This window comes from Malus sylvestris, chromosome 3, assembly GCF_916048215.2.
Source record: "Malus sylvestris chromosome 3, drMalSylv7.2, whole genome shotgun sequence".
Classification (NCBI taxonomy): domain Eukaryota; kingdom Viridiplantae; phylum Streptophyta; class Magnoliopsida; order Rosales; family Rosaceae; genus Malus; species Malus sylvestris.
The window spans coordinates 1622724-1637460 of record NC_062262.1 but is presented as its reverse complement, the minus strand read 5'-3'; the positions used below and the strand labels follow the sequence as shown (position 1 = coordinate 1637460).

The 14737-nt window shown below is 36.0% G+C and overlaps 2 protein-coding genes across 3 annotated transcripts; both read left to right on the top strand.

Annotated features, from left to right (window-relative positions):
* On the top strand, positions 1 to 5909 carry LOC126616133 (DNA topoisomerase 6 subunit B). The gene is made up of 20 exons (XM_050284126.1): positions 1 to 394; positions 523 to 575; positions 997 to 1094; positions 1253 to 1358; positions 1785 to 1922; positions 2043 to 2094; positions 2225 to 2289; positions 2393 to 2499; positions 2738 to 2840; positions 3008 to 3093; positions 3232 to 3428; positions 3612 to 3727; positions 3837 to 3922; positions 4081 to 4153; positions 4354 to 4445; positions 4574 to 4712; positions 4791 to 4885; positions 4986 to 5049; positions 5186 to 5296; positions 5625 to 5909. Exons 1-20 carry the CDS (start codon positions 301 to 303, stop codon positions 5772 to 5774), a joined length of 2025 nt encoding a protein of 674 aa, XP_050140083.1. The 5' UTR covers positions 1 to 300; the 3' UTR covers positions 5775 to 5909.
* A 3502-nt stretch (positions 5910 to 9411) lies between these two features.
* LOC126616132 (FT-interacting protein 3-like) lies at positions 9412 to 12945 on the top strand. 2 transcript variants are annotated; one of them, XM_050284124.1, is made up of 2 exons: positions 9412 to 9603; positions 10127 to 12945. In XM_050284124.1, exon 2 carries the CDS (start codon positions 10382 to 10384, stop codon positions 12704 to 12706), a length of 2325 nt encoding a protein of 774 aa, XP_050140081.1. In that variant the 5' UTR covers positions 9412 to 9603; positions 10127 to 10381; the 3' UTR covers positions 12707 to 12945. The 2 variants fall into 2 exon arrangements, with proteins under 2 accessions (XP_050140081.1, XP_050140082.1); XM_050284125.1 differs by lacking the exon at positions 9412 to 9603 and adding an exon at positions 9677 to 9874.
* Positions 12946 to 14737: the final 1792 nt, after the last annotated feature.

Sequence of the window (14737 nt, the reverse complement as noted above, 5' to 3'; positions counted from 1 at the left end):
AAAACGGTCTATGAAATGCTGATCGTGTACGCACACAAGTCCAGCAAATGTCTAATCCAACGCCCAATCTGCACCGTCCATTCCCATCACATCTCCAGAGAAAAAAAAGCAGTCCGCCGTCAAACGGCTATGCAGCTGGTCGCGCCATAGCTCACACACTGTACCTAACAAAACCCTAGCTTTCTCTCCTTCTTCTTCTTCTTCTTCTTCTTCTTCTTCCTCCTATCATCCAAATTTGGGGCTTTTTCCTTTTTCAAATTTAAGGTTTTTTGGGGGCGAAGATTTGATTGGGAATTTGAAATGGAAGCTGGAGGGAGCAGCAAGAACCAGACGGAGCCTAAGAAACGCCAATCGAAGACGCCCAGAAAGCCCAAAGATAGCGTTCTCGAACAGAGTTTCTCTCTCTCCTCTCTCTCTCTCTCTCTCTCTCTCTCTCTCTCTCTCTCTCTCTCTCTGCCTTCGTTTTCTGTACGCATGTTTTAGTTTGAATATTCATTAGCCATGCTTTCAATTTTTCTGCAGAATCGCCGGCGGAGTTCTTTGCGGAGAACAAGAACATTGCTGGGTTCGATAATGTATGCTTTTTCTTTTACATTATTGTTTTACCTTTCTTTTTTGGACGAAAGTTGGAATCTTATGGTTTCTAATTTAAGGACTAGGAATTTGAAAGGTGTTGTGGAGGTTGAAGTTGTTTCCCACAATTTTGTTATGAATTCTCAATGTTTGATGAATTCGGGAAATCAATTTTGTTATCTCTTATGCAGTTATGATCGTATGAGTTGGAATTTGGATTTTCACACACACATGGAAACTGAAAAAAGAAATTAGATTTTCGTAATTCGAAGTTAGCTCTAAAATATAGAAGCGTGGAAGTTTATGTGGACCTTAGATTGTTTTGAAAAATAATTGATTGATTCAAGAAAGCAAAGAGCTTGGAACCTTAACTGTCTCATTGTATGTTTATCTTTCTCCCCTTTTTTCTTTGGGAATTTTCAGCCAGGGAAATGTCTTTACACTACTGTGAGGGAACTTGTTGAGAACTCACTTGATTCCACGGAGTCCATATCGGAGCTTCCTGTGATAGAAATAACGATGTAAGTGCTAGTTATTATGTGTTTATGAAAATTGTCGGGCATGTTGGTTCATACGAGTAGGGGTGAATATAGTGGGTAAAGTTTGTCTTCTGATTGGTATAGTTGTCACCTTTGTGATATTGACATATTTCTTTATATACTGAATCTGGCTATTGCAGTGAAGATATTGAGAAAAGCAAGTTCAATTCTATGATTGGTCTTATTGATCGAGATCGTGTTGATGAGGCATTATACGATGATTATGAAACAGCTAAAGCTCGTGAGGTGTGCATACTTATGATGTGACTTTGTTGCTATGTTATTTCCAATAGCAGTAAAATATAGAGGTACATTTAACTTTGTGGTAAGGAAAAGGAAATTAAAAGCCACGATATATCTACTGCACCTAAAAAAAAGAGGGAAAGTTTCTTGATTATCTTGTATTATACATGTAGTCATGTATTGACTTGGGGTGCTTTATTTTTCATCAACATTATTTTCTTGATTTGGGAGTTCATTCTTAATGGATCATAACTTACGTCTTCCAATTACTTTACCAGTAAAAGAACTTCATGAATTTGGAAAACGCTATATAGGAAGTATCAGATTCTGCAAATATTATTTTAAGCTCATCGTTTCTTATTATTATCATTATTTTGTAGATAACTAGCCTCTCATATATTCATCTTGTTATTTGTTTGTTCTATCCAGAAACGATTAGCAAAGGAAGCTCGTGCTCAAGAATTACAGGCAAAAAATGCTTCCTCTGGAAAGATGGTCAAAGAACCTCCAGCTGCAAAGACCATAAAGGGTCGAGGTGAGGCTTCATTTTACAGGGTTACATGCAAGGTATGATGTACTCCCCATCAACAAGTCTCCAATCATACAAAGGTTTCTTATTGGCGTTTATGTTGTTTTGTATTCACTATAACTGTAATTCACATGATTGGTTTTATGATTTAAATACAGGATAATGGAAAGGGGATGCCACATGATGACATTCCAAATATGTTTGGACGAGGTAAAGTAACTTTGCAAAACTTTTCGTTTGGTTTTGCCCTTTAACTAGTAAACCATTTTTTACATGACTCTCAATAGCATGTCACTTTTATCACATCTTTATCTTTCTGTGAATTTATGAACTCGTCCAGTGTTATCTGGAACAAAATACGGCTTGAAGCAGACGCGTGGGAAGTTCGGTCTAGGTGCAAAGATGGTATTTATTGGCATATCATGTATATGTTCATGACATTCTTCTGTTATATAATTATTGCATGCATATGTATAACCCCAGTTATGACCTATGTTTTCTTATGCAGGCATTAATTTGGTCAAAGATGAGTACAGGGCTTCCTATAGAGATCTCGTCATCTTTGAAGGGCCAAAATTATATTTCATTTTGCAGGCTGGATATAGATATTCATCGGTATGACTTGGGCATAGTATAAGATATAATTTCTGGATTAGTGGTTGCTACCTGAATCTTATTTTTATCATATATATCCGTATATGCTTGTATTAGTGTTTATATCATTTCTATAAAAAGTTAATGTGTCTATTTTGTTCATATCATAAAATGGAAGTTCCAATGGTAAAGAATATACTTTATTTTTAAGGTTTAGGCGCTTGTTACGCATCACAATGATGCTTGTTTATGCTTTCAGGAATATTCCTCATGTCCATTTACATGAAAAACGGGATAACAAGGTTCGGTGGCATGGAGCTGAGATCCAAGTTGTTATTGAAGGAAATTGGACAAGTTACCGTGTATGTGCTAAGTCACTGACTAATGACATATTAATTCATTACAGATACATACATGCTTAACCATATATGTCAATCTGATGTATTGTGGTTAGCTTTGAAAAATATTGTTCAGTGTAGTTCACTGAGCTCGTTTCATTTTAAGCTAATGAAAATGTTGGCATGTGCAGTCCAAGATATTGCATTACATGCGACAAATGGCTGTTATAACTCCTTATGCAGAGTTTCTTTTTAAATTTGTATCAGGTGCAGCAGAGTAAGCTCTCTCTCTCTCTCTCTCTCTCTCTCTCTCTCTCTCTCTCTCTCTCACACACACACACACACACACACAAAGGCGCAGTTTTAGGATTTATGTCCTGAACAAGTTCATACTAACATTTTACTTTTCATGCAGTAAAAGCATTACCATAAGGTTTGCTCGGAGAACAGATGTGATGCCTCCAGTTCCTCTTGAGACAAAGCACCATCCATCGTCCGTTGACTTATTGCTAATAAAGCGCCTCATTGAAGAAAATCCAAAGCAAAACCTTTTACAGTTTCTTCAGCATGAATTTGTTAATATACGAAAAGCATATGCTGAACGACTAATTGGTAAGTCTTTTTCACTGTGATCTGAATAATATTTAGTGTAAACAGAATTTGAGGTAGTTGTACTATTACATTCTTGCAGAGTTTCTGTGCACATCCTTTGTACACTATTAAAGGTTGGATTTTTGTCATGATTGTGGTGCTATTGCTTTAGATGCTTAAGCTGATATTTCTTCCTTTTTTCAGGGGAATTGGGTCCTGAGTTCAGTCCAAAAATGCCTATTAAGTTTCTAACTTCTCAACAAATTGTTCGCATCCATCAGTTATTTCGTCAAGCTAAGTTTGATGATCCTAGTGGTGATGTAAGCATTTCTTTTTGGTCTCTGTTCGCTTTACATCAGTTAGCATAGAATATATTGTCTTGGCTATGTGGTTTGGAACTTTGGGCTATTATTTACTCGCTGTTTTCAGTGTCTGAGTCCTGCAGGGGAATACAATCTTCGTCTAGGAATTATAAAGGAGCTGCATCCAGACATGGTTGCAACTTATTCTGGAAGGTTATTTGAATTCTAACTTTGCTAATTTATGTGATTTATTTTCTAAGAATTCCTGTAAACAGCTGACTGCTACTTTTCTTTGTGCACCTATTTGTGTTTTCTGCTGATTGATTGACTTTGTACTGAAACGCTGTTTCGTTACTTCATATTTCATACAGTGCCCGAGTTTTTGAAGGCCACCCATTCATTGTGGAAGCTGGTGTCAGTGTGGGTGGAAAAGATGTCAAGCAAGTAGGTGATTCTTTATTAATAATGATGGTTAATATAGACTTAGGAATTAACAAATCGTAAACTGGAATTTTGTTCTTCTCGCTCATATTTTCTTTAGATGCCATTTTACCTGATTATTACTTGAGTATTACAAAATGTATGTTAGAATTTGATTTGTTTATCCAATGAACATTTATGAAGTTTTTGGGTTTCCATTTTAGGGTTTGAATATTTTCCGATTTGCAAACCGAATTCCACTTCTTTTCGAACAAGGGGCTGATGTTGTCACCAGGACCGCTCTTAAGAGAATCAAGTAAGTCATAGGAAACTTTCTCATTGTTTGCAATTCTATTCTTTTTTAGGTTGAGAATTGTGTAGAAAAAGAAGGGAGATAGCAGTCTAGTTTATATATATAACACAATGTGAAAAATATTCTTTTAGTTGGAGTAGTTACAAGATCAACCAAACTCAGGATAAGATTGGTGTCTTTGTGAGCATTGTAAGCACAAAAATACCCTTTAAAGGAACAGGGAAGGAGTATATTGGAGATGATATAACTGAAATAGCTTCAGCTGTCAAGGTCAGTGGCTATATTATAATTTTTCTTCATTCAATGTATAATATATAATCAAATTATGTAACAACGATACCTCGACAGTCTGCCCTTCAACAGTGTTGCATCCAGCTAAAAACCAAGATAGTGAAGAAAATGCAAGCTCGTGAACAGCAGGAGAGAAAGCGAAGTTTGAGCAAGTAAAACTAATCATTCCTTTGGCCTTTATTCTTAATTTGATCTGAATTATCATTTTCCACTCCCTGTACGATTTGAAGCAATCTAACTGTGAATTTGCAGGTATCTTGATAATGCTTGTACTGTTTTTTATGATGTGTGGAAGGAGATCAAAGCGCAGAATTCGGTGAGAATAGAATGATTTTATTTTTCATCTCTCATAGACGTATATAAACTGATTACAAGAGGTCCTTCTAAATAAGGCTAGGAAACAATAAAAGGAAAAGTGATTACAACCTAATGAAAGTTGTACATGCCAACAGGAACAATCACATGCAGCAAAGAAGCAACGCGATGAAATGTACAAGGAAATATCAAATCAAACAGTTACAAAAGCAATACTCAAGGAAAAGCTTTTACAACATGTTGAACAGGTTGGATGATGCCTTAACTGCTCATATAACAATTTTCGTGTGGCTTGTCTTTCCTTTTTTCCGCACTTTTTATTTATTTACTTTGCTGTCGGGGGTCAGTATGCATATCATCAGTAGCTGTAGAGAAATTGGTACTCAACTATACTTTGCATATTATTACTTATGCATTGCTTGTAGTGAGGAGCTAACGGTATTTGTATCTTGAAACCAATGTGATTGTGAGAACATCTGGTTAGAAAGTGGGACGAAGGTTGATGTAGACATTTATGTAGTCAAGTAGATATGCTGATGTTAACACATACGCTAATCTCGTGCTCAAATTTTTCAGGTGGACTATGAGATGGCATTGGAGTACGCTACGCAAAGCGGAGTGAGTGAGGAACCCAGAGAAGCGATATTTCTGCAGTCACTTGAAGCTGCTGAAGATAGCTTTATTGATTTGCATAGTCCCACATTTGTCTTTCGGCTGTTCCGCTAGGAATTGGTTTGATATTTCAACATCTTCTAGTTCATTTCTAACTGCAAACTATGTCTAAGAATCATGCTGTTACTGATTGTTTCAGTTTGTATGTTATTCAAAGCTAATGATTGAAAAGGCATCCTTGAAGCTGAATTATGAATTTATGATTGATTCAGTTCGTTTGATATTCCTAGCTTGGGGAGAACTTGTACCCATTCTTCTTATCTCTCTTCTCACGTGACTAATCATGTCAGAGGAAAGAAGTACAGCGGGTTACGGGTAAGTTTCTCTTGTCACCATGACACCTCCTAAGCTGGGAAGATCTACAAGCCGGTGAAAGCAAAAAGGTTACAGGCCAATTTGGGATGAAAAAGAATCTAGGAGCCAAACTGATACAAATCGAATATTTTAGAGAGCAATTTTTGGTTATCCCAAAAATGTACCAAATGAAGGTTTTCTACCATCAAAAAAGTTGCTTTTTCTTTGAGATGCAATGAAAGTGTGGACAGATATTATCTTCATATCTCATTGTCCAGAGTTTAAGGATTATGCAATTCGGACCACTTAAGTTGAATCTGATGGTCTTCATTAACTAAATCTATTGCTCCACCTCATACAAAACAATAGTTCCGATCTCTCTTTCACACAAATCAAGGGTCGAGATTCCTAATCTTTAGACTCCAGACGTTAAAGTCCGAAGAGGATCTGAATGAGCACTTAAAATAAAAAAAACATGTGTAAAAACTAAAAACAGCGCGTGAAAATCAACTCTCCTTTTCTTTTTTGGCTTTGCATAACCTAAAGGGCAGGTTCTTGTGCATGTGCTTGTGCATGGTCATGAATCATGACAACTATGTGTGTCACATCAGGAAAAGGTCAAGAACCATACACCGAAATAGGGTTTATTTTCTTGTCCTCTCGCCATTTTGGTGAATTTGATGGTTCCACCTAACACACCTACAAGATACGACTCCAACTTCAAAACAAAACAAAAAATTCATTTTGCTTCTTTTTGTTTAGTTTCTTTATTTTTAATTTACTTAATAGTTGCTCATATTCTCCATGTTCATACGTTTTACTCCTCTTTAGAGGAATTTTTTTTGTCCGTTTACGTGCATCAAACATAAGATATATGAGATTAAAACTCCAGAGAAGTGAGACGTTTCTCGTGTATGTGAGTGGAGGATGACATGGTCTGATTGTTCGCACCTATGAATACCTCCCTCTTTCAAGCGTTCAAAATTTTAGCAATACTTGCTAAGTAATAAATTAAATACCAAAAGAGAGAAAGGTTTTATTTTTTTAATATCTAAAAAAAAAAAATAATTCATGATCCTACGATACCTAACAACAATTTCTTTCTCATTATTTTTCAACTGCCAGCATTGTGGGCATAAGTTTTGCAAATTTAATTCGTGTATATGAATGTGGATGGTTATCTTTTGCTTTCAATATTGGCCCCATGAAACATCCATATCACAAGAAATCGAATTCTTGGCCATCGGTATGGCGAAATAAATTAGTTTGTGACATATAATTTGATGCATATATCACTTTCAGAGTTGAAGTTTTATACATGGTGACCAATAATCATTTAATCAAATATTTTATACAAAGTTTTAAATCATTTATATATGAGAGCGGATCTTGTGGCACCACTTGTTTTACACAATTTTTTACATAAGTTTTTATAGAACCCACTCCCTAATGTATTTTACCAATCTTAACTGTCTATCTTTTATAACATTATTCATAGATCATTTTTGCAAAAAAAAATATACAAATCCAAAATCATTAAGACATTCATTTGTAATAAAGAAAATAGTTGAATACAGTTCTACAAAGAAACCTTAAACTCTTGAGTCAACGATTATATAGTTTTAGATTTGAGTGAATTTTTATAGGTAAAAATAAAAATAAAAAGTTGATAAATTTGAAATAAAAAAATTATAGTTAAATAATAGTGTGCATGAAAAAATAAGACGTGTGCGTAAATTATTCTTCTCTTTATTTTAAAGGAAAACTAATGAACTTGAAAACTTTGAGTTTTAACGATAAGAACAAAATAAAAGATAAAGTGAATTGTACCATGATTAACTTTTTAGTGTAAAAATATGATTTTTTGTTAAAATAAACAGTATCGAGAGCTTTTCGTTAAAGTTTTCTTATTTTAATCGCAAAACAAACACAAAAGTTTTGTCAAACTAAATGTTATATTACTATATACCTTTTAGTTCACGTCACCTTCTCTCTCCTTACATTAAGGAAATTAATATATATTATTTACACTTATCAAACATAGATGGTGGCCACATGGAGAGTTTTCAATGTGTTTAGAATACGGAACAATATGTCATATACAAATAGATAATAGTTTTTTTTAGTGTTCATTTACTTATACAATGTATTAGCGTATGTGCCCATATTTTTAACACACTGAAAACTCTCTTGATGACATGAGCTGAATGCAATGATTTTGCAACAACCTCACCCTAATGTAGTCCTTTATATAATAAAATGTTACTGCTATGAACACAATAACTGTGGGTCATGAATTTAATGACGTGACTTTAACCTTTTTGAGGATATGTACCCTCATCAATCAATTCATATTTTCATTTCCCATATGAGAATTAGTAAAGCTATTGTGTAATAAACGTTCGTCGTTAGTTTTTTAAATAGAATACCTTGTATTATAAAATATTTTTTTTTCTAAGGTTGGTAGGCTGGTAGTTCGTGATTGTATGACAAATGTCACTTTTCTTTTTGGTAGAACATCATTGTATAATGAAATTAAAAAAAAAAAACCATTGGTAATGTCTAAAACTGGCAATCAAGTGATTGAAACTTTTTACTTACTCTATAAAATAGTTTGTTGTACGCTTGTAATTTTGTGACTAAATTAATTTACATTTGCGATTAAGGCTAAAAATCCTTCGAATTCTCCTAGCTTGCATGATTTGATATATTATTTTTTAATTTTCACCTTTTAATTAAAAATATTGATGATATTAAAAACGAAATCTCTTATATATATATATATATATATATATATATATATATATATGTATTACTTTATCAAATACCGATATGAAATTCTATTCTTCAATACTACGATGTTAGGAGTTATGGAAGATGCGTGCACCTTCGCATAAAAATCTTAAGAGTTTCTACACGTTGTTTATGTTAAAATATTACAAATGCAAGACCAAAAGCTCAATTCATTACCAAACCAACCCACATGGTGAGGAAACCAAGAAACATATAAAATAAAAGAGACAAATTTTCTCATATCACCGAGGAACACTAATCCAAGACCAGATGATGCCAAAACTGTAATAAAAGAGACAAATTTTCTCATATCACCGAGGAACACTAATCCAAGACCAGATGATGCCAAAACTGTCCATAATCTTCTAGCACGTGTAAAGAAAATTTCTAAGGGTACATAAAACACGGTTCGGTGCAATAAGTGTCACAAACTAATCGATTAGATATTTAAAAAAAAAAATTTCTAACTAATTATTTTATAATACTTGATGCATCAAATTTTGTTTCGCATGTGCAATGCCCTCTCTTACACAAGACAATAAGAACTAAAAAATAAAATAAAAAATTTGTAAAAACAAATGTGAAAAGTTGGCACTCATAGGTTTCTTACTGTCCATGCTCTTTATGAGAGAAGACTCAGTCTTTCTCTCAGATCTCAGCCCCACAAATTCTTCACTCTCTTCAGCTGCCCTTTTTTCTTCTTTCTTACAAACTGAATTTTCCCATTTTTGTTTTTCTTAAATTTGAAGACTTTCCATGGAAGCACGTTGAAGAAAAGCACTTTTAGCTACCTCAGGTCAGTGTGTAACTCTAATAAGTTGGCATTACTTGTATAGTTTTCTTGTTCCCATTTTTTCTTCTTTTTTTGTAGGTCACTTAATTTGCTTGTGAAGATGAACAATGAATGCTTGCTTGCTTTTAAGATTTTCTAGAAGTTGGTTTTTTTTACGAGTTGTTGAAAACCCATTTTTTCTTTAGGTGTGATTAGTTGAAGTTAATGTGCAAGTTTCCTTGAAATTTGAGCTTACTTGTTGTCTTTGACTTGATGGGGTTTCTGCACTGGATCTGTGAGTTGTTCATATAAAGCTACCTTTGATTATTTTTCTTCTTTTAGTACTCTCTGATTTGGTTTTTTGTACTGTGAAGTCAATATGGTTGGTTGCTCAGAAAATGTATTGATTGAATAGAATATATGTGCTGGTTGCTCTGAAGTTCCTTTGAATCTCTCTCTCTCTCTCTCTCTCTCTACTTTCTTCTTAAAGAAACCAAAAGAGGGTTACTTTATGGAAGAGTAATACATTGATTCTTTGAATCTGCAGGGTGTCAAGAAGTTCTTCAGGATTTCTTTCTTTTGAAGTTCTTGGTGAAGTTATCTCTTTTACCTTTGAGATAATTTCTGTTCCATTTTACAGAAAAATTATGCATCTTTAGGAAGGAATTGATTGCTGGTGTTGGAAATCTTTTGAGGTTTCACTTGCTTTAATAGCATCTCTGCAAATCGAATTCGATTTGTTTGTGTACCTGGGTTTGGTGTTTAAGGAGTAGCTTCTCTTTCTATTCCCACAAACTAGAAAATGCAGAAGCCTCCACCGTCTCAAGATTTCGCTCTGAAAGAGACCTCGCCAAACATTGGCGCGGGCTCTATCACGGGCGACAAGCTCTCATGCACCTATGACCTTGTAGAACGGATGCAATACCTTTACGTTCACGTGGTGAAAGCAAAGGATTTGCCTGCAAAAGATGTCACTGGTAGTTCTGATCCCTATGTTGAAGTAAAACTCGGAAACTATAAGGGAGTTACTAAGCATTTCGAGAAGAAGTCTAACCCTGAATGGAATCAGGTGTTTGCTTTCTCCAAAGAACGTCTTCAAGCTTCAGTTTTGGAAGTTGTGGTGAAAGATAAGGATGTTGTGCTGGATGATTTCATGGGCAGGATTATGATGGATCTCATTGATATCCCGAAACGCGAACCACCAGATAGCCCATTGGCACCACAATGGTATAGGCTGGAGGACAGGAAGGGGGATAAGGTCAAGGGAGAGCTGATGCTGGCAGTTTGGATGGGAACTCAAGCAGACGAGGCATTTCCTGATGCATGGCATTCTGATGCTGCAACAGTTGGGCCTGAGGGTGTTAAGAACATTCGATCGAAGGTATACCTCTCCCCCAAGCTTTGGTATGTGAGGGTTAATGTTATTGAAGCTCAGGACTTGCTACCAAATGACAAGAGTAGGTATCCGGAAGTTTTTGTGAAGGTTATCTGTGGAAATCAGGTATTGAGGACTAGAATATCACAGAGCAAAAGTATTAACCCAATGTGGAATGAGGATTTGATGTTTGTTGCTGCTGAACCGTTTGAGGAGCCGTTGTATCTGACTGTGGAAGATAGAGTGGGATCTGGCAAAGATGACATCTTGGGAAGGTGTGTGATTCCTTTACAGAATGTGCAGAGGAGGTTAGACCATAAACCTGTGCACACTAGGTGGTATAATCTTGAGAAGCATATGATCGTAGACGGGGAACAGAAGAGGGAGGTCAAATTTGCGAGCAGGATTCATTTACGGATTTGTTTGGATGGCGGGTACCATGTCCTGGATGAATCAACACACTACAGTAGTGATCTCAGGCCAACAGCAAGGCAGTTGTGGAAGTCAAGCATTGGGATTTTTGAGGTAGGGGTTATAAGTGCCGTTGGTCTGATGCCAATGAAAACAAAAGATGGCCGAGGTACCACAGATGCTTATTGCGTAGCAAAATACGGGAGGAAATGGGTTCGAACAAGGACAATCGTGGACAGCTTCAATCCTAAGTGGAATGAGCAGTACATCTGGGAGGTTTTCGACCCGTGTACTGTGATTACAATTGGGGTTTTTGACAATGGTCATATACATGGACATGGAAGTGATAAAGGGGGAAAGGATTCAAGAATTGGCAAAGTGAGAATTCGGCTATCTACACTTGAAGCTGACAGGGTTTACACGCATTCGTATCCTCTTCTGGTCCTACAACCATCTGGGGTGAAGAAAATGGGTGAAATTCAGCTGGCAGTGAGGTTTACATGCTCATCTTTGATTAATATGTTGTATATGTATTCGCATCCCCTGTTGCCAAAAATGCACTACATTCATCCATTGTCCGTGCTTCAGCTCGATAGCTTGAGGCACCAGGCTATGCAGATTGTCTCGATGAGGCTGAACCGGTCTGAGCCTCCCCTGAGGAAAGAGGTTGTGGAGTATATGCTGGATGTTGATTCACATATGTGGAGCATGAGAAGAAGCAAGGCCAATTTTTTCCGAATAATGGGAGTTTTAAGCGGGTTGATTGCAGTAGGAAAATGGCTTGATCAAATCTGCAATTGGAAGAATCCTCTCACGACCATTTTAATTCATATCCTCTTTATTATATTGGTTCTTTATCCGGAACTAATTCTTCCCACTATTTTTCTCTACCTATTCTTGATTGGAATTTGGAACTTCCGGCGGAGGCCAAGGCACCCTCCTCACATGGACATCCGACTATCTCATGCTGACGCTGCTCATCCTGACGAACTAGATGAAGAGTTTGACACGTTCCCAACTACCCGGCCATCAGATATAGTGAGGATGAGATATGATCGACTAAGAAGCATAGCAGGGAGGGTTCAAACTGTTGTCGGTGATCTGGCAACTCAAGGCGAAAGGTTTCAGTCTCTTCTGAGTTGGAGAGACCCTAGAGCCACCACCCTGTTCGTAACATTCTGTTTGATTGCCGCCATTGTTCTCTATGTAACTCCATTCCAAGTTGTGGCCCTTCTAGCAGGCATTTACATGTTGAGGCATCCCAAGTTCCGCCAAAAACTTCCTTCAGTGCCACTCAACTTCTTTAGAAGGTTGCCTGCAAGATCAGACAGCATGCTATAAGCACAACCTACCTTCATGAATCACTCCTCTTCATCATTGTATCTGTGTTTCAGAGTTGTGCAGATGGTGAAGCAGGGTGAAAAGTAACAAATCGGCATTTTCCAACCACATAAAGTGGTAATGTTATGAACTTGTTTACGTCTTTGTAGTTAATATTTTAATTTCTGCGTATGGTAAACAATGCTTATAACTTTGTAGGATTCAATTTGAATATAGCCAGTGCAGAACCAATCGATTTATCATTACCTGTATATAGCGCCGGTAATCTTAAACTCCGGTAGATACATTATGCGTTCTCTGTGTCGATGGCCACTTATGGTTAATAGAAACGTCCGAGTGTATGTGACACGAAGTTGAATCATAGGGGCTGACACCAGACCAGGCCACATGATCCTCATGTTTCTTGTTTTTCTCTTGTCACCGTTGAGTTTCTTGCGTAGATCGAATTTGATAAGTTAGTAAACTAGTCTTACCAGAAAACATGAAGTTGGAGGAACTTGCTGCAGAATGAAAGCTCAAGGCCCTAAATAGTTTGAATAGATTGCGAAGGCTTCCCATGTTGTAAGTGCTTCTTGTTGGCATTACAATTCCACCTCAAATTGTTGAGGAATCTATAAGAAATATGTGATTTGCTACATACCTTACGAGTGTTTTCGTTGTTAGATTTTATTTTCATAACTATTAGATCTTCTACTTTCAATCTTAACCGTTCATTTTTCGTATTACTCGTTACTACGTAATATTGATGAAAAATTGCGTAACGTACAAAGTTTCTAAAACCTCTTATCAAGCAACCCAAGGAGTAAGCTCACCTTGATATGAGTTTACAACGTTTGGCCCATCTAATTGTTCTCCCCCTCCCTGTCCACAAATCAAAGCAAAAACAAAATTGAGTAAACAAGAATTTCCTTCTGGTACATGCGCCGAGACATTTCTGGTTCGAGTAATGCTTGGCTCCTCAAGGTTGGGATAGGTTTTTCCTCAAACCGTTCATGGCTGATAGGGTTGTCTTTTGAGATTTCGGGACCATGTGCGAAACTCATAAAAAAGGCCCTTCTTATAAGACATCTTAAAAAAAAATTGAACAACAATATCGAAATAAACTTTAAAACTAACTAACCATCTATTTCTAAATATTATTAAATGTAAAAAAAGATACAAAGTAACAATAGTACTATTAACTAACAATAGCTCCTTTTTGAGATTGAGTCAATTGTTCAACTTTTCTTTTTCTTTGACGCTTCAAGTAGTCAGATGAATATTTTCTAAATGAAAAACATTGAAATTTAAAATTTTAACATCTCCAACACAATCATAACATAAACATTCTAATTAGAATCAAAGACAATGAAAATAAACATTTAAAGTTGAACTAAAATCATCAATCAAGTCTTCCAAAGTCCAAACTAACAACCTCACAACACAAAAATCGTACAAATGACTTAGAAAAGTTAAATTGTATGATGTTGTTCAAAGATCATGGTTGTTTGCTTGTAACTGCATGTTGACAACTTGATTAGTAAAAGTAATGCGTGGGTGGATTTATTTAGTGTGTGTTGGATTCTTTTTCATCACAAATTATGCAAGTAATCTACCCGAAATAAATGTTTATGGATTCTGTTACATGTTATATGAGAGTAGATTTGGAAAAGAAAGCTGGGGCAGAAGTAGACAGTGCTATAGAGATGGATGTAGGTACTTCAGGAGGAGGTTTGGTTTCGGAACCTTATATGGGGGAGAAATAATAGGCTAGGGTTTAGAGTTTTTATAGGCTTTTTTTTAATATTTTGAGCTTAAAGTTTGGCAACACATTGGGTTTAGCACATTTTAACTTACAAATTGGGTTTAGAAAATAATACCCAAAATAAATAATTAAATAAAAAAATTAATTTAATTAATTCGGTTCGGTTCGGTTTCTATATCACTAAAACCGAACCGAACCAAAAGAATTCTGTTCGGTTCGGTTTTTTCGGTTTGGGATCGGTTTGGTTTTCGGTTTTTTTCGGTTTTCGGTTTTTTGAACCCACCCCT